The sequence below is a fragment of the Paralichthys olivaceus genome, chromosome 4 (genome assembly GCF_024713975.1).
Source record: "Paralichthys olivaceus isolate ysfri-2021 chromosome 4, ASM2471397v2, whole genome shotgun sequence".
In the NCBI taxonomy this organism is placed as follows: Eukaryota; Metazoa; Chordata; class Actinopteri; order Pleuronectiformes; family Paralichthyidae; genus Paralichthys; species Paralichthys olivaceus.
This window is the reverse complement of record NC_091096.1, coordinates 8,195,843-8,216,995: the sequence shown is the minus strand read 5'-3', so window position 1 is coordinate 8,216,995 and position 21,153 is coordinate 8,195,843. Positions and strand designations below refer to the sequence as shown.

Genomic DNA, 21,153 nt, shown 5'->3' with positions numbered 1-21,153 from the left:
ATGCAAATATAAGATATGTATGTATGTTGTACCACGGGGCGTAGCAATCCAAATTTCGTTGAATCACGTTCAGTGACAATAGAGGCAATCTGAATCTGAATGTACATGACTCAACAGCAAAAGCTAAACGATGAATGTTTCCTTTATTTAGCAATATAGTGTTTCCTTCCTGGCTTAGATGGGTTTTCCATATTTGTCTCAGGTCAAGTTCACAGCATGGAATCAAAGTGGGAAGTACATTGAAAGCACATATACACACATGTGCAGCTGAGATGGTCTTAACGTTACACGTCCAACATATATTTAAAAAATAATATGAATGCATATAAATTGCTTTGCATACACAGATGTATGTATTCTAAGTGTAAAGTTGCATCAACATACCTCAGATCTGATTAATCTGAGTCACTTTCACTTGCTGAATGAGTCAGGATATATTTTACACAATGCAATTTAGCACTATCTAGTGGTCAGCATGGAAAATGCCAACCTACTGTTTGAATATAAAGGGACATTGGGGGCCTGTTTTGTGTTGCCAACCAAAATAGTCAATAATATTCAGCAGGACATGTAAATATGGTAAACAGTAATTCATTATTCATCATAAAATATGGCACGAGTACATTAAAACTGATCTGGACGATTCCCATTTCACAATCAATAACCTCCCCCATCTAACCTCTTTAAGCACATTAAACCAGAACAAGATAATATTCACTCTACGTAGAGTTTCTTTTTTAGGTTAGTGTGAGAGAGCGAGAGAGAGCGAGAGAGAGCGAGAGAGAGCGAGAGAGAGACAGACCATAGGCAATGAGGCGGTCACAGAAAAACCAACAGAAAGGCTTCTGTTGCACCGCAGCGAAGAACCAGAGCAACTCACAGGACACTATGACTGCACACTTTATTCATATGGGCTCAGTTTTCTATTGGACGAGAAAGTGCCAAGAGATGACATCATACATCATGCATAGATAGACTACTTTTCTTTTATTAGAAATGTTTGTAAGAGCACAACATTTACTGCTTGGATGGATTTACATGCAATACAGGAAAGATTGGGTGGAATTGTGTTTATTCTAAATTACACTAAGTTCTCATTTTAATGGTCGGAACCAACATCAAAGTGATCTCATTACCCTGGAGCGTGAATCATTTACCTCATGGAGACAAATAAAAACTGTAATAACTAATCTAGTTCCTCTCAAGAAATCTACTACACTGTTACAACTCTACCAACTGTCCAAGACTGAGCTCATGTGTTAATACTTGATTCTTTCCACCCCTGCCTTTATACTGTCCCTCTCTCTCTGAATACTTTTAGCACTGACATCTGTTTGATAGACAAGAGAGACATTTTACCAAATACAATTATATTTCATCTAATCTAATGTGTCCCACTCTTAATCCTGTTGTCATGTTTTCCTCTGATACTTCCTCTGATGAGTACTTCTCATAGCACCACCCCTCCAGCATAATGTTTTTGCCATATTCCTGTTATAGTTGCTCCTTTTGCTCCTGCTTGGATGAATGAAATGTGAAAGTTATTTTACTGTTTGACCTTTGAAAGTGTTTCTGCAATCTATTTCCCTCTGGAGCCCACATGAGAAAACAGATCCCTTTAATTTTTTTCTGAAAACCGTTACTTTTGATTTCTTGAGTCCTTCCTAGTCTGAGGAGAGAAAAACTGTTGTGGATTCGTTAGTGAAACTCAAAGTTATGGATGTTAAAACTACAATGGTGAATAAAAATCCAGTTTGCTTTGTTTATTGTGTTTATCATCAATTTATAAAAACTTCAAAATGAACTTGTATTCACTGTTTGACACATTTCCAGTGTCTCTGATCTCGAATCATAAAGGAATCAAATAACACTGAATGGAATAAACATATCAGAGGTCGTACACTAATTCAATACATATAATTTTCGATCAACCACAGTTTCTGTTTCTTGTTGGAAGTCACACAGACCGTCCATTGTTACTCCCTGTGGTGATTACGTAACTTTGGCGCCTCTGAGCCACTGTTTCCTTTCCCTTTAAATTGAGCACACAAAAAAATCTAATAACATAAACAGACTCCTCAGCGCGGGAACGGACCATCTGCTCATCCGCGGTGTGAAATCACCCGCCCTGCGCTCTCATTGGCTCCGCCGCGGGTTAACGTGCGCTCCGCGTGTCCTCATTGGCCGGCCTGCACGTCAACCTGCGAGAGCGCGCGTTGAGTGTTCAAATCTCATTGGACCAAAACGTCTCGACCAATCACAAGCACGCGGAACCAGTTCTGCGCCGCCTATTGGTTCCTCGGTCTTTTCTGAGCGGAGGAAAGACGGCCGCTGTGATTGGTGGCTTGTCGCGCCTCCAGACGTGCGGGGTGGGATCCTCGCAGCTGATTGGTCGGCGGGCCGCTCAGGCGCGCTTTTGCAACGCGGGATCAGGCAGCTGCGGGCGCACATTTCAGAGCAGATGAAGGAAACTTCCAGTCATGTTCGAATCTCTCTGGATCTACTGAGGAGCATCTGCAGATCACAGGCTTCTCTTTGACTCCTCTTCGGAAATGAAGGACGTTTTCACCCCGGACTGAGAAGCCGCCATATTTAACACTTTTACCCTTTTGATTATTATCATTTTTAACTTTGACTCTTTGCTGATTCGCTTTTTTCGGGCGACTGTAGCGCGGCGATTTCGACACGATGGCTGATAACAAGCAAGTTATTTTCTGCGAAGACTCGCCCAAACGAGTGCTGGTGTCCGTCATCAAGACCACCCCGATCAAGCCCAGGAAAGCGGAGGCGATGACGCCCACCAGCCCCGGCTTCAGCGACTTCATGGTGTACCCGTGGAAGTGGGGGGAGAACGCCCACAATGTGACCCTGAGCCCGGGATCAGTGAGCGGGGCTTCGTCCCCCACCGGCACCCAGACAGCCGGGGAGGGGGACACAGCTCCATCACCGGATCAGATCAAGGTAAACGAGCTCATGTGAAATCATCTCAGCGTGTTGCGACCATTCAGTCCAGTCTGTGGGTGTGACAGCAGTGTGCTCCGGACTGAGCAGCTCCTGAAGGTTTTAGTCACAATCTTATTGTTTGAGGTGGATGACAACACTGTAACACACGTTTAACAACAGTCGTAACTTTTAACAACATTAACATACTTGCATTCGGTCTGTAAATAGAGAGAGAGCATGCATGCTGCTCTTTTAAAACCTCAATCACTGTATTGATATCATAGAAAAGAAGATTCACTTTGTAAGTTGAAGCTATCTGAGCTGTTTTTGACTCAATATGGCTGATCTGGTGAGTCATTTAAAAAAAACGCCCGCGCATTAGGGTGTGACACGGTGGATTTTAAACCCCAGTCACTTCCTGGTTCTGGAGCAGCTGCTCATGACGTGGATCAGCGCGCCAAAACTACCGGATGTGAATGAATGATAATGAACAAACGTGCCACAGTGTAACACGTGTCACAATAGAAGAGACAGTGAGTGATGTTGTGTCACATTGAATCAAAGGATGAATGAATCCACATGTATATGTAATACAAGTAGTATTATGTGTCAGTACATGTCATCCTCTCTGAGCCTATTTCATACTGTAAGTTTATTTTATTATATTAAGTCATAAGTATGAAAAGCACCAGTCTGCTAAGTCATCTACTAGGTCTGCTGCTGTCTTGAATAAAGTGTTTGTGAGGGTTTTAAGTCATTGTGTGTATTTTTGTGGTCAGGATGGTATCCGCAGAGGTCGCCCACGAGCTGACACCGTCCGCGAGCTGATAAACGAGGGGGAGACCTCATCCAGCCGCATCCGCTGCAACATCTGCAACAGAGTGTTTCCCAGAGAGAAGTCTCTCCAAGCCCACAAGAGGACACACACAGGTGAGAGAGAGAGACACAGAGGCAGCTGTATATACGTCACAGACAAAGGTGTCATGTGTCGGCTTATTATGATGAGCGCGGGTGTAAAAAGTAAAATGTCAAAGCAGATGGGACAGTAGTATGTGGAGCAGGAAGGGGCATGTCATCATAATACAATTTTTTGTCTTCAGTATTGACGTATTTAATGTTTTGTGCATGTGTACAGACTTGTTTTACATCACAGTGCTTTTACCATAACAATCTCCTCATTCCCCCCCCAGGAGAGAGGCCCTATCTCTGTGACTACCCAAACTGTGGGAAGGCGTTTGTCCAGAGTGGTCAGCTGAAGACGCACCAGCGCCTGCACACCGGGGAAAAACCCTTTGTCTGCTCAGAGAAAGGTAGATTTATAAAAAAAAAAAGATAAATGCACTATTATTTACTTAAAGTTTAAATGTCTTTTGAAATTTCACTTTTCAGGTACTTTCCAATGATACGATGACTCAGTGAATGTGACTGTTTAAAACTGAAACTGGCTGAGTTTGGAAAGTACCTGAAAAACAGTGTAACTGTTCTTGCTGCAAATCAACAGTAGAATTGTCAGACTCAAAAACAATACAACTTATTCACTGTTGTCACTTTTCTTTAAAAATACCAATCCATTGTTACAACGTTAATATATTACTGTGTAGTTATGATGGCAGTTATCCACAAATAGGTCATACATTACATCATTTAATGGCTGAGTGCGTTTGTTCACACCTGCTGCTTTCTCCGCAGGATGTGCCAATCGGTTCACTCATGCCAACCGTCACTGCCCCAAGCATCCGTTCTCCCGTCTGAAGAGGGAGGAGCCAAAGGAGGGTCAGGGGAAGGCCCAGTCTGTGGATAACAAGGCTGTGGCCGAGTGGCTGGCAAAGTAAGTGATTACACAGGTCTGCGTACACTGTTCACAGGTGAACTGAGCCACAGTTTCAGGAAGCACTTCATGTTATTTATATGTTAAGTTAATCATCTCCGTCCTGCGTAGGTACTGGCGAACCCGCGAGCAGCGTGCCCCGACGACCACCAAGGTGAAGTTGCAGGGCGAGGCGATGGCGGAGGACCAGGAGCAGCAGGATCCTATGGAGTATCTCCAGTCGGATGAAGAGAACGGGGAAGAGGAAGAGGCTGCGGAGGAGGAAAAGGGGAGCCAGGGTGGAGCCACCAAGCGCCGTATCCAGGAGCAACGGGAGCAACGGGAACGTCTCCACGGTGCTCTGGCACTCATCGAGCTGGCCAACAACATGTCTCCCTGAACACCCGCCCACCTCCTGATTCTGGACTCCCCTTGCCCTCGTATCTCCATTCCCAACCCGTCTTCCTACAAAGCGTGCTGTAGCTAAAAAGAAAGAAATCGTTCATAAACGCAGATCAAAGACTAGTTTAGTTCTATCAAGAGGTGAAACCAGACTTGGAGACAGAGTTAGCCTGAGATCAGTTTTATGCACAGCATCATGTAACCCCCCCCCTCACAGCACCAGGAAGGCACAAGCTAAAGCACCTTATTCATCTTACATTTTATTCTTTTAGGCTGCTATAATTGTAGATTTGACTATATGAAGAATGTCTTTCTTTCTTCTTGTCTTCTACAGGCAAAGAAAGAGAACTGTTATCTTTTTAATTTGTTTTGTTTGCACTTTGATGGTAACGAGTTTTTTAAGTATATTGTGAGTGTAAGAGAGTGTGTATGACTGATGTATATAAGGAGTAAGCTCAGACAGACAGAAGAATACAGGGTGTGGTCAAACATAGGATCATGTTAAAGTTGCATTCTGACAACCTCTCGCCATGCTCCCAGGTTTCGTAAGTAGAACTTCAGATCGTTTTAGCCTCACTGGTTCATTTACTCTCTAAAAATGTGGTGAGCAAAGGCTGAGAAAAGAAGATTAAGAATATGTCAGTGGAGTGAGATCAGTCCTGACCAAGGATTGTATGAGGGCCTGGTCACGCATCAGCGAATGTTTCGCCTCACCTGTTCACTTCCAATCTGTTGGAGCAGGGTGTGAATTAAACATTTGTCTGCTGTGCTGAGGCACATCGCAGCGTGGCTCCACATTTTAACTTTGGTTAACTTTGACCTGCGATATTCGCTTCAAATTCGCGTATGTGCAACCGTGCCCTAAAAGATGGACGACAGGTCCTCACTTCTTCCCACTTAACAAAAATGAAGCCAAACTATCCTGGATACAGGTGCCACCATCTTGTTTTTTTCCACATTATTTGTAGCCAGAGTCTGCGCAGTGATCCCAAAAGCACTTGAACAATCATCAATGCGATTAAAAACTACCTAAAATGATGAATCATCTTTGAGAAAACAAGAATAGATTGGGTTTATGTCCTCTGTGCATTTAGTAGCACTGTGGGGGACTTTAGTAAGATTTGGCTTCACTTTTGGGGAGCGGTCATGTCGTCCATCTTTGTAAAGTCAACGGTCCTGACATGTGATGTGGTCATTTTTTATATGCGAATGAGAGGTGATCATTGCAAGCCTAATCCACCGGTCTGCTCAAGCAACAATTCAAACTTTTACAGCTTTGTCACATGACTTAGTATTTACACTTAAATATTTCTGCCTGACAACAGCAGGAAAAATCCAACTACCTACTTACTACCTTCTGGATTGAGCTGATTATTATTCCACAAAAAGTGTTACCTGTATGAACAAGCCTTATTTACATTTTAACAACCGTTTCCTCACAGATACAAGGAATGTTTGCGTAAAAACCTGCAAGAGGCCAAAAGTCGTTTTCCAACCAGACAGCAGATGTTAAAAAATGGATGTCACTTTTTATATTAAAAGGTGGCAAATCAATTATGATTCAGAATCATGGAAGTGTTCGGTGAACCCATGTCATCTCATTTCAAAGTTTAAATTATGAGGTATTTATTTGACCGTATATATATATTTTCTTTTTATGGCTAACATTTTGTTCATATGTTCAAGATCACTCTAGAATCATTCGATGCATAAAGGGAAAATATTCCAACTTCACCAAAACGTCCCAATCAAGTACATTCAGAGTTTACACTGATTATTTTTTTATTGATGAAGCACTTACAGTGACTACTTAGTCTTGGATTAAGCTTGCAATGCACTGAAGATTAGATCTGTTGTACGTGTCCAGGAAAGTGGCGTCTGCTTTTTCATGAACTGATTCATGTAGTGCTGTTTTTTTTCTTTTTGTCTACTAATGCAACACTACATCCTTCAACACTGTATGATGCCTCTCATTACTGCCCCACCGCTGGTTGTTTGGAGGAAACCTGTCACTAGCTGTTATGTTTGAATCAGTTTTTCAAATCAAAAAAAAAAGCCCCTCGTGGAGTTACAGTGAAACTGGAAAGCAAATTTGTAAATTGTTGATAATCAAAACGCCAAATGATTTATTGTACCCAGTCATAGTATATTTTGAAGCATTGCTAACCCTTAGTCTATTTTGTGGTTTGAGAAGATTATGGCATTTAATATATACACGATGTGTTTGTTAGAATATTGAGTGTGCACAATTTACAGAGAGCTTTGAAGTTGAACTCTTAGTTTCCGCTAACATCCTCCCGACAGTTTTCATGTTTGTGACATGTATAGAGTGATCCTGCTTCGCTTGGTAGATATTTTACACAGATTTCTCTGACTGTCCTCATTGTTCTATAAATTGTTGGTTTTCAATAAACATTCATTGAAGTTGACCCAGAGATTCGATGCCCTTCATGTCAGTTTGTCCATGTTTGATTAGTGGAACCAAATAGAGAACAGGAGTCAAGTATCCAAATAAATTAATTTATTTTGCTTAAATGAATATAAAAACTTGAGCTGCCCTGAGAGATGTGATCTCCGCGGCCAAACTGTCGTATGTGTCCGTCAAGTTCTCATAATATATTTAGAAAAAAATAAAATAAACTATTTATCAAGCACATTTCAAAGTGCTTTACAAATAAGAATAAAAAACAATAAAACAACGGAACATGAAGTAGTCTGATAATCTGCACCGACTGAAAAAACATATAATCATATAAAATTCTTTTTTGTACATAATTTCCTTGGAAATTGATGAAAATATTGAAAAATGCCTGGTGTTGCAATGTTAAGAAAATTGAAAAATAAATAAAAATCCTTAATCCACCCTTGAATCAGATCTCAGCCCATCCAAACTGGCTGAGATGCTGAACTGCCCCTCAGACTAAAAAAAAGTGCTGCTTATAGATGGACTGTATGAATGTGTGTGTGAATGGGTGAATGGCAAACTGCACTGTAAAGCTCTCCGAGTGGTCATCAAGACTAGAAAAGCGCTATATAAATACAAACCCTTTACCATTTACTTAACGTGCAATACAGTGGATAAATAATCATGATTACAATAAAACTCCATTGGGAAGGTTGATAAAAGTGTGGCAGCAACATTATGCTCCAATATGAAGCAGAACAATGCAGTGAATGGTGGTGAAAGCTAAAACTTTGTTCATTTAGATGGTAACTTTCCTCCCGGTTGGATCTTGTGTAATGTCAGTCTTCCACTCTTCTGTTGCCACTTGAGACGATTTGGTGCTAAAGGTGATATAAGAGTACGCAAGTCCACCTGACATACTGCAAAACACGAGATAATGCAATGAAACGTTGGGCCATGGAACATCACATGGTGCATCAGGACACTTTTGAAAATATTTAGCTCAAAATTTCCTGTTATAACATAAACAACAGGCACATTTGACTTCAAGTCATCTTTAAAACATAAATTATATATCTGAGCCTGGATTGGACAAAGTCTCACAGTGCTGCTCTGACGAAACAAGAACTATAAATGTTTTAAGTAAAGTAGTAGCTGGATATATTATTTGTTTGGTCACATCAACCATTCTGTAAAAACAACATGTAACAATGATATTTAACAAAATGTGTCCAATTATAATAAATCATATTAAAAATGTAAAAACAATAATGAAACTGGAGAAAGGTTTTTACCAAATGCTGAGGCCTATGAAGTTGGTCCAAGAGAAGAGGTAGTCTCCACCCACAAATATGCCAATGTAGGCTACTGCGACATTCTGGACGGATGAAATGTGACAATAGATTGATTACATTTTCATATAGTTTTATAGCAAAACTGACAAAAAGTTTAAAAAAAGGGAAAACTAAAAACAGTTAAAAGAAGTAAAGTAAAAGTTCAAAAAAATCAATCAATTAATGGGTGTGTTCTCACCTTTACTGCTCCAACGACGGAGGTAGTAAGTGCAGAGTTATAATAGCTGCACAGGATGATGGAATACATCAGCACAAACCTGAAAAAAAGAGAAGTGAGTTATAGGAAACTGGGTCGGCTGAGGCAGTAATGTAAGTAAGATCTTGTATGAATATCAGTTTGTTGTAGGAGTTTGCACTGGAATATAGTGACCTACCCCATGATGCAGGACAAGAAGAAACAAAAGATAAATGTGGTTTCAAACCAGCCCTCAAATGTGACGGCCTGAGGATCAAAACATTTCAAGTCAGACAAACAGGAAAAGCACCAACACCCAGAGAGAATATGTTGGATTAGATAGTAAATGTACCTTCTGTAAATCTCCAGTCAATGCACTGGCCAGGAGCGTGGGGATAGCTATGATGAGCGCATTGTAAAATAAGACACCATATTTCCCGAGACCCTTAATAATAAAAAAGAGGAAAGTATCATTTATAATGTGACCAAAATCACTGAGGGTTAGTTCATGCACTTTAACCAACTTGATTGTGATTAGCCAGTGAGATGAATAATCTTTTTTCAAAAATGAAGCCAAAATATCCCAGATATGAACGCTTGCTGCTGTAAAGATTCTGGTGTGTTCAGGAGCCTGTTTCCTTAAAGAGATCAAAAGAAAATCAAAGCCATCACGTTATGTCACCCAGTTAAAAAACTAAGTGTCATCTGATTGTTTAAGACAGTAATCGCAAACCGGTCAATCACGATCTACCGGTCGATCTCTGTAACTCTTTGGACTCAAAGACTGCGGTTGCGCCGTGCAGTGCTTTTACTTTGAAACGGGTTCAGGAAGTGTGTGACTTGACAGCACTCCAGAGCTTCTATTGACCAAATCCATTCTTTTGTTTAAAAAGGGTTTTTCATTGTGAAATATTTTCAGGAGCAGAAGATGCATTGCTTCATACTGTATAGTACTAGTATTTATTTGAGTACACAGGACAATAGTCATATTTATGGCCATAATCCATGTCAAGCCTATCTAAAAAAGCTCCTCCTTTGTGAAACATATTGTTGAACTGAGAAGCTAAATATTGGGTATTGAACAGATGCTGTAAATATGAATTGATATTAATATTGTTAATATTGTGCATTGAATAGATAAAGTAGCATAACTGCCTTTCTTTGTGTATATTTAACAGAAATTGACAAAATAATAAATATGACCCTCATAAGTGGGTTTTTTGCAACATATCAAGGTGGAAGATCGTGGTGGAAGATTACTTTTGGATTAAAAAGTGATCTTGTGCTTTAAAAGGTTGGTAAACACTGGTCTGAGATAATGTTTGATATTATAAACAGTATGATATGCACACTCAAATACATCTAACCCACAAAACAAGTTTAACCTGCTTTGACATCTTTGTCAATAAAGTAATCAACACCATCTAAACTGACATTTAACTTGTATTTCTACAGATGGTTTACCTCCACGCCGAGTTTCTGCTTGGTGTACACACTGCTGCCGGCGGTGAAGACATCGTTGAGCAGGATGAAAGTGTAGGCCCTCATATCGAAGGCCAGGTCGGAGCTAGAGGAGAGGGAGAGCTATAAGCTTGTGTCCGCACTCAGTTCAGTTCTTCAGCAACAAGTCCAACTAAAACATCCGTACCTCGCAGCAATCATGGCACCAACAACTATGGTCACAACACTGTAAACAAGGCGTCTGGGAAACGTTTTTCTGGAAAACAAAAGGGAGAGTGGAGATATGTGCATGAATGTGATACAAGAAGATCGACCCCTTGGCAGAGACATGAAAAACACATTCCACATCAAAACACAGATAAAGAGATGTGTCAGTTTGTTGTTAAAGTTGTGAAGCTGGACCCCCAGACCCCTTCAGCCCTGTGGACCCCTTCAGTGATTGGTCAATAGGCACCTGTCAAAGTACTGAAGGACACTTATCAGCACTTCATGGTGGTCAGAACCATGAAGAACAACAAGAACAAGAAAACACAATAACAAATCAAACACAACAGCAGATAAGAAAGGTACCTATCAACACACTGTCCATCTTTTCTAAAGGAAGACAATGTTATTTTGTAATTGTTTATGGTACTTTGTTGTGTTTTATAATCTATCGTAGTGTTTGCGATGTTTTGTAGTGTTTTCTAATTTTCCGATGTGATTTGTTGTTATGTTTTGTAATTTGTCAGTGTTGGTGTTTTGTCTTGTAATTTTATTGTTGTGTTTTCTTTTTGCCATTGTGATTTCTTGTTATGTTTTGTAATTTGTAGTTGTTGGTGTTTTGTGGGCCTCTTAGCATTTGTCACCCTACACTTTATTAAAACCTGTTTCTCTGCATTTTTCATCCTCCTCCTTCCCTTCATCAGAATCTAACTTTACTCTCCTGTACCAATGCAAATCTAAACAAATCTATCAACGCTTCAACTGCAATGAAAAATAAGTGTTACCTTAGTATATACACTTCCAAGATCATTGTCATCAATATGGTGAATTTCCGTAACACAGTGAACATGGGCAAACTGTGAAAGACAACAGATTTTTGTTAGGAGTTCACACTATAAGAAACTAAAAATCAGATCTACCATAATAAAAGCCAACTGGTCAAACCTGAGTTTTTTGGTGCTGGCCAGTCCTGTGATTTGATTCCCAACATAGAGCAGAGGAAGAGGGAAGATCTGGAGAGAAATTTAACAAAGGCCTATATTTATATTTATATATATATATAGATATATATAGATATATGTATGTATGACATTGCAAATCAAAAAAACAGATGACATGACAATAAGGATGAATGATGTCGATGAGTCATGTTCTGAACTCTTACTTTGATGAAAATACTTTTGTCAAAGTCTTGGAACTGGACTGTTTTGCTCTTTTTGGCAGCGTAAATGACAACAACTGTGGTGACCATCTGAAAGTGACACACGAGTGAGATGTGTTGTGTGACAAACAAAAAAAAAGGAACAGGACACACCCAGGGAACTCACCTGACCTATTCCCAGGAACGTGTAGGAGGGAAACCTGAAAACACACGAGAGGAGAATGAATGAATGAGTGAGTGAGTGATGCCCCCACTCACTCACTCATTCATTCATTGATTGAAAGGGACAGGGAGGGGGGGGGGACACAAGAGCGCCACCTACCTGTAGCTGGTCAACACGGTTTTATTCACCACCGTGATCAGGAACGAGCTGCCGGCGTAAAACAGCGCGGAGGAGAAGCGGAGCAGCGCGGAGTGCTCCCCGGAGTCTGGAGGAGTTGTGTCGGGCATCGTGGCTCAACCAGAGGGAGTCTGGGAAATAAACAGAGTTTAATGACGGCTGCGCACTTGTTCCCGCGGCGGAGTGATCCCGGGATCTGCTGCGGTGCAGTTGGTTTCCTGTCAACGTCTTGAACGTCCGCAGAGGAACTGGACTCACGTGGGAGGTGCTCCCGCGATTACGAGTTCCTCTTAGTGGGAGATATCATTTCTTCTTTTATGTAAACTGAAGAAAACAAAGTACTTTACTGTAGAAAATAATGAAAGCTTGTATTCTCTTGGGAGGGAAGTTAAATGTGATTTGTATTTAAAAATAAATAAGTTGGTAATAAGACATTTGAAGGGTATTTGTTTGGAATCATGTGCAATACTTTATTATAAACATTTTGAATACAGGTTTTTCATTTGAGATATATTTAAATTTGTATTTGAAATGTGTTTCGCAGAACCTTAATGTTGGATTTGTTATATTCACCATCTTGTTTTAATCACTTTTATTTTTAGCTGTATAGATATTTATTTGGAATGTGTTTTAGAGAAGTTGTATGAGTTATAGTTTCCATTATGTACAATACCTTACTACAAACTGTTTTTATTCAGGCCTTTTATTTTAGATATAAGGATATTTATTTTGAATGGATTTTGCAGAATTTCAATGTTGGATTTGTTATAATACCATTATTTGCTATACCGTATTACAGATAAAAGGCCTGTATGACGAATGTTAAATAGTTTTATGCAGTAATAATACTTATATATAGTGGCCTAGTATCGTCTCAACAGGGAGAAAGAGGCTCCTGGACTCAATGCTGAAGACTTTTCTGTTTAATAAATCAAATAACGACTCCTTTCTTCCACTGCATTGTTACTTTAACTCGTATTCATTAATGTGTTTAAACTCTCTGTGTAACTATTTGATTCATAAATGCTTCTTTCCTGTTTGCACAGTTTGTCTTGAGGCCTTAACTGGGAAGCACGTTGAATTGCCTCACTGTTGAGAAGCGCTATACAAATACATTTGCCTCACCTTTGTGCTCAAGCTTATGTGATGTGTACATTAACTCAGGGTTGTTGCAACAGCGTAGGAAAAGCAGGCGATGATCTCAGGGCCTGGGCCGAGAGGAGCCCCCCCCCCCCCCCCACCAGCTGATATCCACAGCGATGGCTCAGCTGGAAAACATCATACAGACAGGTTTCACTCTGTTAACACCAGTTTGCTGATGATAAAAAAACGCTTTACTGAATCTGTCTTTCGTCGAAACGTTGTGAAATGATTCATATCTTTATGGATGTTTACACTAGTGTTGAGTTATAGTTTCTGTGTGTTTCTGCTGTCAGTTTTTCCACTAGAGGGCGCTGTTGAATTGCAATTAGAGTTGGAAATCATAGTGATTTCAACAGAGATGACGCCTCCAGGCAACTCAGCTCTCACACCATCTTGTTTGTTTTCTCTAAATCTTATCACACCGCTGCTGATATCATGGAGATAAAATGTATTTCTTTGTGAATGGATGTGACCTCAGGCCTCTGATGAGGGAACTAAACTTGATCAAAGAGGAGAGCTCACCGATGAACGCTCTGTGGGTTTAAAGTCTTTTGTTTCTGCTCCAGCTGGAGATCCTTCAGAGTTTGACTGACTCATAAGGTTTATGACATTTGCTGAGGGGGATTTTCCTCTGTTTTAATAAGATCCATTATCCTGTCAGCCTGATGCCTCTGGTCTTTGCCTGAATAATAGTTGGATATCAGATTGTGAAAGGAGACCAGTGAATAACAATATTTATTTTGTCATCAACATATAATTTACTTTATCATTCACACTTTTGGATTTTGATAAGATGACATCCAAGTTTAAAGTTTCTGTATGAGTTGTTTTTTCTCAAAAGCAACTGTCTAATCGGTCATGACTTTAACCTGCGAACCAGACGCTGCCTGAGTAAACAACGCCAGCAGAAAGCCCCTGTTTTAACTTCTTATGCTCACATTTGTGACAGCTGCTCATTTTCTTCTTGTCTTAGATGAGTTAAATGTTGCTTTTCTCTGCTTCACAATGCTCGACACCAGGTGTAAAACTCTTTTTTAAAGGTCCAGTGTGTAAGATTTAGGTGAAAGGGAACTATTGTCAGAAATTTAATGTAGAATAATCTTCATGATGTTTTCACCAGTTCGTTTAATCTAAATTGTATGAATTGTAGTTTTCCTTACCCCAGAAAAGGCCCTTTATATTTAAATACTTTATATTTACATCAAGAGGTCCTCTCTGTGGCCGCCATGTTTTTTTGCTGTCGTCCAGACTGGACAAACTAAACACCTTTTGAGTTTTTATGACAACTGAAGCTACCACAGGTTCTGTTTCATGTTTGGAAGGAGAGTGTGAGGTGAGAGATGTTCAGCTGCAACATGCAACTTCAACACTAGATATCACAAAATTCTACACAAATTAAAGGCTTGACACAGACAAAGACATTTTTCATTTGTTTATTTAAAAAACTTGGAAGAGACACACTCACAACAGACTGTGTTTAGTACCCCTCACAAACTTTAATCATATGTGTCTTGCTCTTATTTTACTTGTAGTGTTTGTACAGATGTGTCATGACAGCAGTCTCCACATCTCAGTTTACAGGACAGCACTTCTTATTACAAAATACAGATTCAATTCAGAAACAGTTTAGTATAGGACCCTCTGCATAATTGATGAACTGCTATAAGAACTTGAAAACAGCAGAGTTAGAAAACATGATGAGGTTTTTCATTCCAAAAGTCAGAAAGCTGCTTTCAGATTGCGTCTCTTTGCTATCTTCTGAAGATTGTCCAGGGAGATCATTTTGAGAGGAGCACATATGGGCTTCGCTCGGCCCTTCACGAAAATTCTGTGGAGCCACAATGAAGTTTCAGTTAAAGATGATAATGAACATATAAAAGCAAGCACGTGTAACTCAAAGTTCAGGTTATTAGCTCATCTGGTTCCTCTGTAGTTTATTTCTTGGTCATGACAAGATCTTGACCAAGATCAGAAACGTATGAATGCTGATATGAATGAATAATCACAATGAAGCAAATGGCTGCGGCTCATTGTTGCTCTTACATCAGTGCAGAGATGTCACAGGCTCCGCTGCTCTGCTGAATGTACCACCTCTCCACCTTCATCAGCCACCTTGTGTCCAAGTGTTTTGTTGTTTTCATGCAGCATTTTGGGATGGCAGCTACGATGTGAGATAAAGATCCACAGTGAGGAAAAAAAATCTAATGTGTATAAACGTTTATACACAAATCATACTTGTGTCTTCATGGTATCAGTGCTGTGCAATCTCCCAAAAGATTTTCCCTATTCCCCAAGCATGTAGGTTCGCACAAAACAATTACAGCCGATTACTCTTTGTATGAGGTAAATACTATTAATAATTATAATAAGAGTACATAAATAAAAAGAACAGTATGTTACATTTTTATTTGTTTTGCACCAAAATTCATATATTTACACTTTTCTTGACAAAAAAATCGAAATATCTGAATATATTTAAATATAGATTAATTTAACATTTTTAATTTAAAAGCAAGGTACATGGCTTGAACAGATAAATCTTGGTTTTAAGAGGCGCATTTGTAAAGTTAGTGGAGTCCTTACCTTCAGTGCAGGTGATGGTCAAAGCAAACAGGCAAACCACCACAAAGGCGACTTTCAGATCCATGACGGCAAATGAGCAGAGGAGATCTGGGCTGGATGCTTAAATACTGGCAACACACATGCACATGTGCGTGCATGCACACACACACACACAACAATGTTACTTTCACTTTCTCCTGTAACATCTGTTTGTTCAAAGCTTTGATACATGGTGAGTGTGTTGCGCCACTCAGACAGGTTCTGACAGGTTCAATACGTTTTCCCAGTGTTTGATTTGATTGATGGATACTGAGGGAGAGTGCAGATGATTCCACACCCCGACTCACAAAAAGCAGGATTAACAATTAGTCACATTTACAGTAAACACCCTGAAGATTATGTTAAACTTTACCAGCGTTAAGTGACAGCTGAAGCAAAGTGATGCAGGTGCTGCAGCTCGGTCAAACATTAGCGTGAAATATCATATAACATTTTATATCTACAGAAATCAAACAAATGACCCTAAACTTTGAGCCCAATAAAACAAAAAAGGAAATCTGACATCTATCCTCCCAAATTCTTGTAGAGGAAATCTACGACGAAGGCCAAACTGACATTATTTTGGAGCTGGGAAAGTGCTGTAGCTGTCACATAAAGACAGCGAGTCTCTGACTGATGTCTGGCTTTACATTGTTAACATGCAACCTTTACCATCAGGTAAATCCTGCAGTTCACAGCATGTTCTACAAGTTTGAAAATTAAGTCTGAAGCATTTGTTTTGGTCTCTATAATAAACCACTATGACCTGACTTGACCACAGTGGATGATTTTTCAAAACTACTTACAGCTTAAAGGTTTTAATGTGGGATAAAGTTTGGAAGAAGAAAAGAGAAGAGAAGAGAAGTACACCAAAGCAATGGACAAATTCAAATCTGGCCTTGAAGGTGGTGCTATATGTTAGAAGTTAAGGGACTAGAGTTATCTATGTTTCATCCTGAGGGGAGCACTAATGTGTGCAACAAACCCCAACAAACAATTCACATTTGCACGAGAAGATCACCAAAGTCTGTAGGTTACATTCTCCTGGAACTAGATCTGTGAATAGAATTTCATGGCAGTCCATCCAGTAGTTCAGCTCAGGTCGAGGTGACCGCAGTCATTAGGATTCATCCTCAAGCATGAATATTATTTTGTCTCTTCTCATAAAGTCAGATTTTCCCTGTAAAGTTATTGATTGCCATCACGATGACATCATTCCTACCATATGATCCTTATTTTTATGATAAGCTTAGAGTCTTAAAACTAATGATCTGATCAATATGAGCTTTAGATTTTCTCTACAGCCTCATTATTTGCAGAGATATGTTGATGTTCTTTGGACATAGTTTTGTTGACCTTTGACCAATCAGCTCCAAAAGTGAATCATTTGGAGATGCCCTCCTCAGTAATATTTCCACCAAGTGTACTTTGAATCTGTCCATACATTGTCGAGTTATTTTGTGCACACACACACATACCCACCCACCCCCACACACACACACACACACACACAAAGAGCTGAAGGCCTCACCCTATTGTGCGGCTATGTCAATGTGCAGGGGAATTAACAGGAGGTCAAGCGGAACGGGCTAAAATGAAGAAATAAACCAGATGCAATGATGGATTGTGAAAGCGTGTTAAACACATCAATACGATTTACAACATCAACATGAAGATCTTCGAGAAGTCACGCACCTATTAAATCAGTCGAAACATGCAATTGCCAACTGTCAAAAAGTCTCGAATCCTGTGCCAGCTGAATCTGAAGGACAGTTCAGACAAATCGACATCGGTTCTGGCACAAACACCAGGTTTCAGCCGGCACACAAAGAATAACGATGACTGGAATTCCCTTTCCTTAATTTACGCAGGCATGTTGATACACGACAGGCAACGCTGAGTGCTAGATAAATAAAAGGGCGGCACAATTTATCATTACAACAACCGATGATTTAAAACAGCCCATATGTGTTCCTCTCAAAGTGAAGAAGATCCGAGACCCTCGTTCTGCACATCAGTATTAATATTTAAGGTGGTATTTGTAAGCTCCGCCTTTGCAGAACACGGTTTGTTATTGGGATGGTCGAGGTGATGGTTGCTTGGTGAAGACATTCAGCCATTGTTGAGTTTACAAGACAAGAGGATAAACTATGACATCGAAGAGGTGCTATTTCTTCAGGGCAGACAGGACGCTATAGAAACATACGTTCCCAAATTGGCCCGTCATGTTTGGACTTACTGGTTAGCATGCTAACTTCATTGGAATAAAAAAAGTAATAGAAAGAGAAGTTGTTGTGTTGCTTTCTATGGCTGGAAACGGTTCTTGGCAAGTAAAGGAGTTAAGTTTGATGCTGAACTCTCAACATTTCTCTATGACCAGATTCTGCCTGTCATTTCAAGGAATCTGTCGGCAAGGGACAAAATTTTGGGAACCGAAAGTTTCTGTTTCTAGTTTGACCAATCCCGTTTGAGCAGCCTTTGGGACAAGTCTGTATGGTGTACAATAGAGGCGGAACAAATCTGGCTTTTTAATTTATCTGCATCCATGTACAGATAGCAGTTAAAAGAGTTTAGCCAAAATGTCGTCAACTGTAAAATGTTGCACTATTTGTGTTGAGAAATGTTCAACTCGCGTGGACTCGAGGGGCCGTACAGCAAACAGAAGACTTGGCCCTGTACATCCACTGTCTACACCGGGAGCCAACAGTCGTTTATACTGATGTGTGCTCCGTAGCGATAGTAAAAATGTACATATAGAACCTTTATATTTAGTTTTCTATAAATTTGTGACACTCAAACTATAACCGATCAAAACAGATGAAACTACAATCGTGGCTGATTCATCAGAAGAGGTTTTCTATAATGGGCAACAATATATTCCTTCCACTGTCAGTCTCACACACACACACATCTGAGGATAATAACAACAGACAACAGATGATGATGATACAGTCTGTATTGTTTCTCCCATTTCCAACAATCACTAATATTTCTACCATATGAATTAACTGCTCAGCATCGTCATTCACCTGCTACACATGTGGGCGTCTGCTGCAATTCCATCTCCGGCCTCTGACTTATTTACAGTTTTCTGCTATAACTTACTCATTTGAACTGGAGCTCAGAGGTCACAGATAGATTATACTTTGTTTACAGTATGTGCATCAGTATTTACATTTATAAGCTGGGAACAAACATGAGAACATGATTCCTCGACCCCAGGATCTGGATAGAAGAAGCCAATCAGTAAACAAGTTGAAGAGAGTTCTCTGTGATCATAAAGCGTCTTTACAGATTCTAAATGAACAGAGCAGAAGGTGTTAAGAGAACAAAGTTTGACTTGGTGTTTTATTGGTTCAAGGTTTGAGTCTCAAGGTTTATACTGAAACAGAGATGATTTGTCCCTGAGGAGCAGAGGATCCTCCACAGATTCAGGATCAGTACTCGGTCTGTCCTCTGGCCGTCACATGCAGCAGGCGGAGCAGCAGCTCTGCCGGGAAGCTCCCTCCGGCGCCGTGGCCCGGATCTGAGGCCTCGGTCTCTGCCAGGCAGTCAGAGTCAACTGCACAGCTCTCTGAGGAGGAGGAGGAGGAGGAGGAGGACATTAAAGGGGAGGAAAGGAAAAGGAAACTTTATTGACACTACTGACTCCACTACACACGACAAACGATCAGATGAGACTGTACCTGAGTTACAGCAGAGTCCTGAAGCTGCACAGTGTCCTCCCTCAGATCCACAGGGTCTCCCTCCTGCCTGGCAGGGGGTGAGCAGGTAGTTCTCCTCCACACAGTGAGCTGTCTCTGGGGAGCCCAGCAGGCAGCCCAGACCCTCCCCGCAGCAGATACTGGGGCCGAAGCAGCGGCCCCTGTCTCCGGGGCCACAGGACATGCACTGGAGGAGAATAGGGAAAATCTAAGTATTAATCAGGTTGTATTAAACCAATCAATTATGTATGTTGACATTAATTCTGATAATGTATTCTACTGACCATAAAGGACACCATGTCTTCCCTGTCATATTGAATCAACATTGATGTATAATTCTTAAATAGTGTTTCACCTTATTTATCTCAACTATTCATCACTTGCCTCTCTTCGAGAAAAATGCATCAAATTGCAGGCTACAGTTTTTATTTCTCTAATGAACTCTAATACAGAAGTTTATGACACATTTTGAGGTAAATATGTTCAAATTTTACACTTTTTCATTTGCTGGAGTGTTTTTTTCTCCTGGGAGAGCCTTAACATTTAGACACAGAAATTGTAAATGTATTACTTTTTACAAATGTGTTATGTATTATTATAATGATTATTACATTATTTACTATAACTTGTTTTAATTTTGTTATTGCTCATAAATTAACTTTCATTGTGGTCCTTACCAGTTTAGTTTTTAGCAGATAAAAAGCAGGGTTTTCACATCTGAGCTCCATATACCAAACCAATTATATGACAATTCATCTTTCACCATTTTGCATTGAATTTCTCTCATTTTACACTTTCCTTATTTTACATCTTTAACTACTTTATACACAATTGAAAAAGACTCGAATGCAGTTTAAGAGATTTCCTCTCCAAGGAATGAGAAAATTAAAAGAGAGGATGGACAGCAGGAAGAACGGAGTGTGGTCCTCTCACCTGTCTGATGCCGGTGTCCGGCAGCGCTCGCTTCCCCCCCCGGGGACAGTTCTGGATGTAGCAGGCGGAGGAGAGGGCAAGGAATCCCAGGACGCACAGCGGGAACATGGAGTGAGGCATCTCTGCTGGTTGGTTGGATGAGCGCCGCGCACCGTTGTAGTGTCCTCCGCCTGGGTGGATGTGTGACTGACTGACGGCTCGGTCGGTTCCTCACTTATAAGACACGGACCGGACAAAAGCCACCGACACCCGGGGACTGACGTCAGTGACGTACCATTCTTCTCCCCATACGCACGCGCGTCCGTGGGGCACCGTCGAGCGCAGAGGTCGCGGACAGATGTGTCTCTGCATGAGAAGTGTGCCATCATACTAATGTACACAAGAAAACAGCAGAGCACAAATTACCTCGGAATAATGTGAGTAAAGTAACACCGCGCCAATTAGAGTTTAACTGTAATTGAATGCAACAAGTGCACTGATTGAGTACATGTGGTTCCATGATGATCAGGGACAGTTCAG

General features: G+C 40.5%; 4 protein-coding genes across 6 annotated transcripts; 1 reads left to right on the top strand and 3 right to left on the bottom strand.

Moving 5' to 3' along the window:
• The first annotated feature begins 2,435 nt into the window (after positions 1 to 2,435).
• znf367 (zinc finger protein 367) lies at positions 2,436 to 7,581 on the top strand. Its single transcript, XM_020099338.2, has 5 exons — positions 2,436 to 2,961; positions 3,723 to 3,873; positions 4,134 to 4,253; positions 4,633 to 4,771; positions 4,883 to 7,581. The coding sequence occupies exons 1-5, from the start codon at positions 2,689 to 2,691 to the stop codon at positions 5,148 to 5,150; spliced, it is 951 nt and encodes a 316-aa protein (XP_019954897.2). The 5' UTR covers positions 2,436 to 2,688; the 3' UTR covers positions 5,151 to 7,581.
• A 77-nt stretch (positions 7,582 to 7,658) lies between these two features.
• Positions 7,659 to 12,503, bottom strand: slc35d2 (solute carrier family 35 member D2). Of its 3 annotated transcripts, none has more exons than XM_020099138.2 (12): positions 12,236 to 12,503; positions 12,080 to 12,113; positions 11,917 to 12,003; positions 11,697 to 11,764; positions 11,537 to 11,608; positions 10,735 to 10,803; positions 10,551 to 10,653; positions 9,439 to 9,531; positions 9,286 to 9,353; positions 9,090 to 9,168; positions 8,852 to 8,934; positions 7,659 to 8,476 (listed from the first exon to the last, which is right to left on the bottom strand). In XM_020099138.2, the coding sequence occupies exons 1-12, from the start codon at positions 12,361 to 12,363 to the stop codon at positions 8,356 to 8,358; spliced, it is 1,005 nt and encodes a 334-aa protein (XP_019954697.1). In that variant the 5' UTR covers positions 12,364 to 12,503; the 3' UTR covers positions 7,659 to 8,355. The 3 variants fall into 3 exon arrangements, with proteins under 3 accessions (XP_019954697.1, XP_019954699.1, XP_019954698.1); XM_020099140.2 differs by having other exon boundaries at positions 12,085 to 12,113; positions 12,236 to 12,386; XM_020099139.2 differs by lacking the exon at positions 11,917 to 12,003 and having other exon boundaries at positions 12,236 to 12,497.
• Positions 12,504 to 14,978: 2,475 nt separating this feature from the next.
• ccl27a (chemokine (C-C motif) ligand 27a) lies at positions 14,979 to 16,139 on the bottom strand. The gene is made up of 3 exons (XM_069523072.1): positions 15,980 to 16,139; positions 15,440 to 15,557; positions 14,979 to 15,224 (listed from the first exon to the last, which is right to left on the bottom strand). The coding sequence occupies exons 1-3, from the start codon at positions 16,041 to 16,043 to the stop codon at positions 15,116 to 15,118; spliced, it is 291 nt and encodes a 96-aa protein (XP_069379173.1). The 5' UTR covers positions 16,044 to 16,139; the 3' UTR covers positions 14,979 to 15,115.
• A 3,178-nt stretch (positions 16,140 to 19,317) lies between these two features.
• avp (arginine vasopressin) lies at positions 19,318 to 20,848 on the bottom strand. Its single transcript, XM_020099126.2, has 3 exons — positions 20,635 to 20,848; positions 19,684 to 19,888; positions 19,318 to 19,571 (listed from the first exon to the last, which is right to left on the bottom strand). Exons 1-3 carry the CDS (start codon positions 20,752 to 20,754, stop codon positions 19,435 to 19,437), a joined length of 462 nt encoding a protein of 153 aa, XP_019954685.2. The 5' UTR covers positions 20,755 to 20,848; the 3' UTR covers positions 19,318 to 19,434.
• Positions 20,849 to 21,153: the final 305 nt, after the last annotated feature.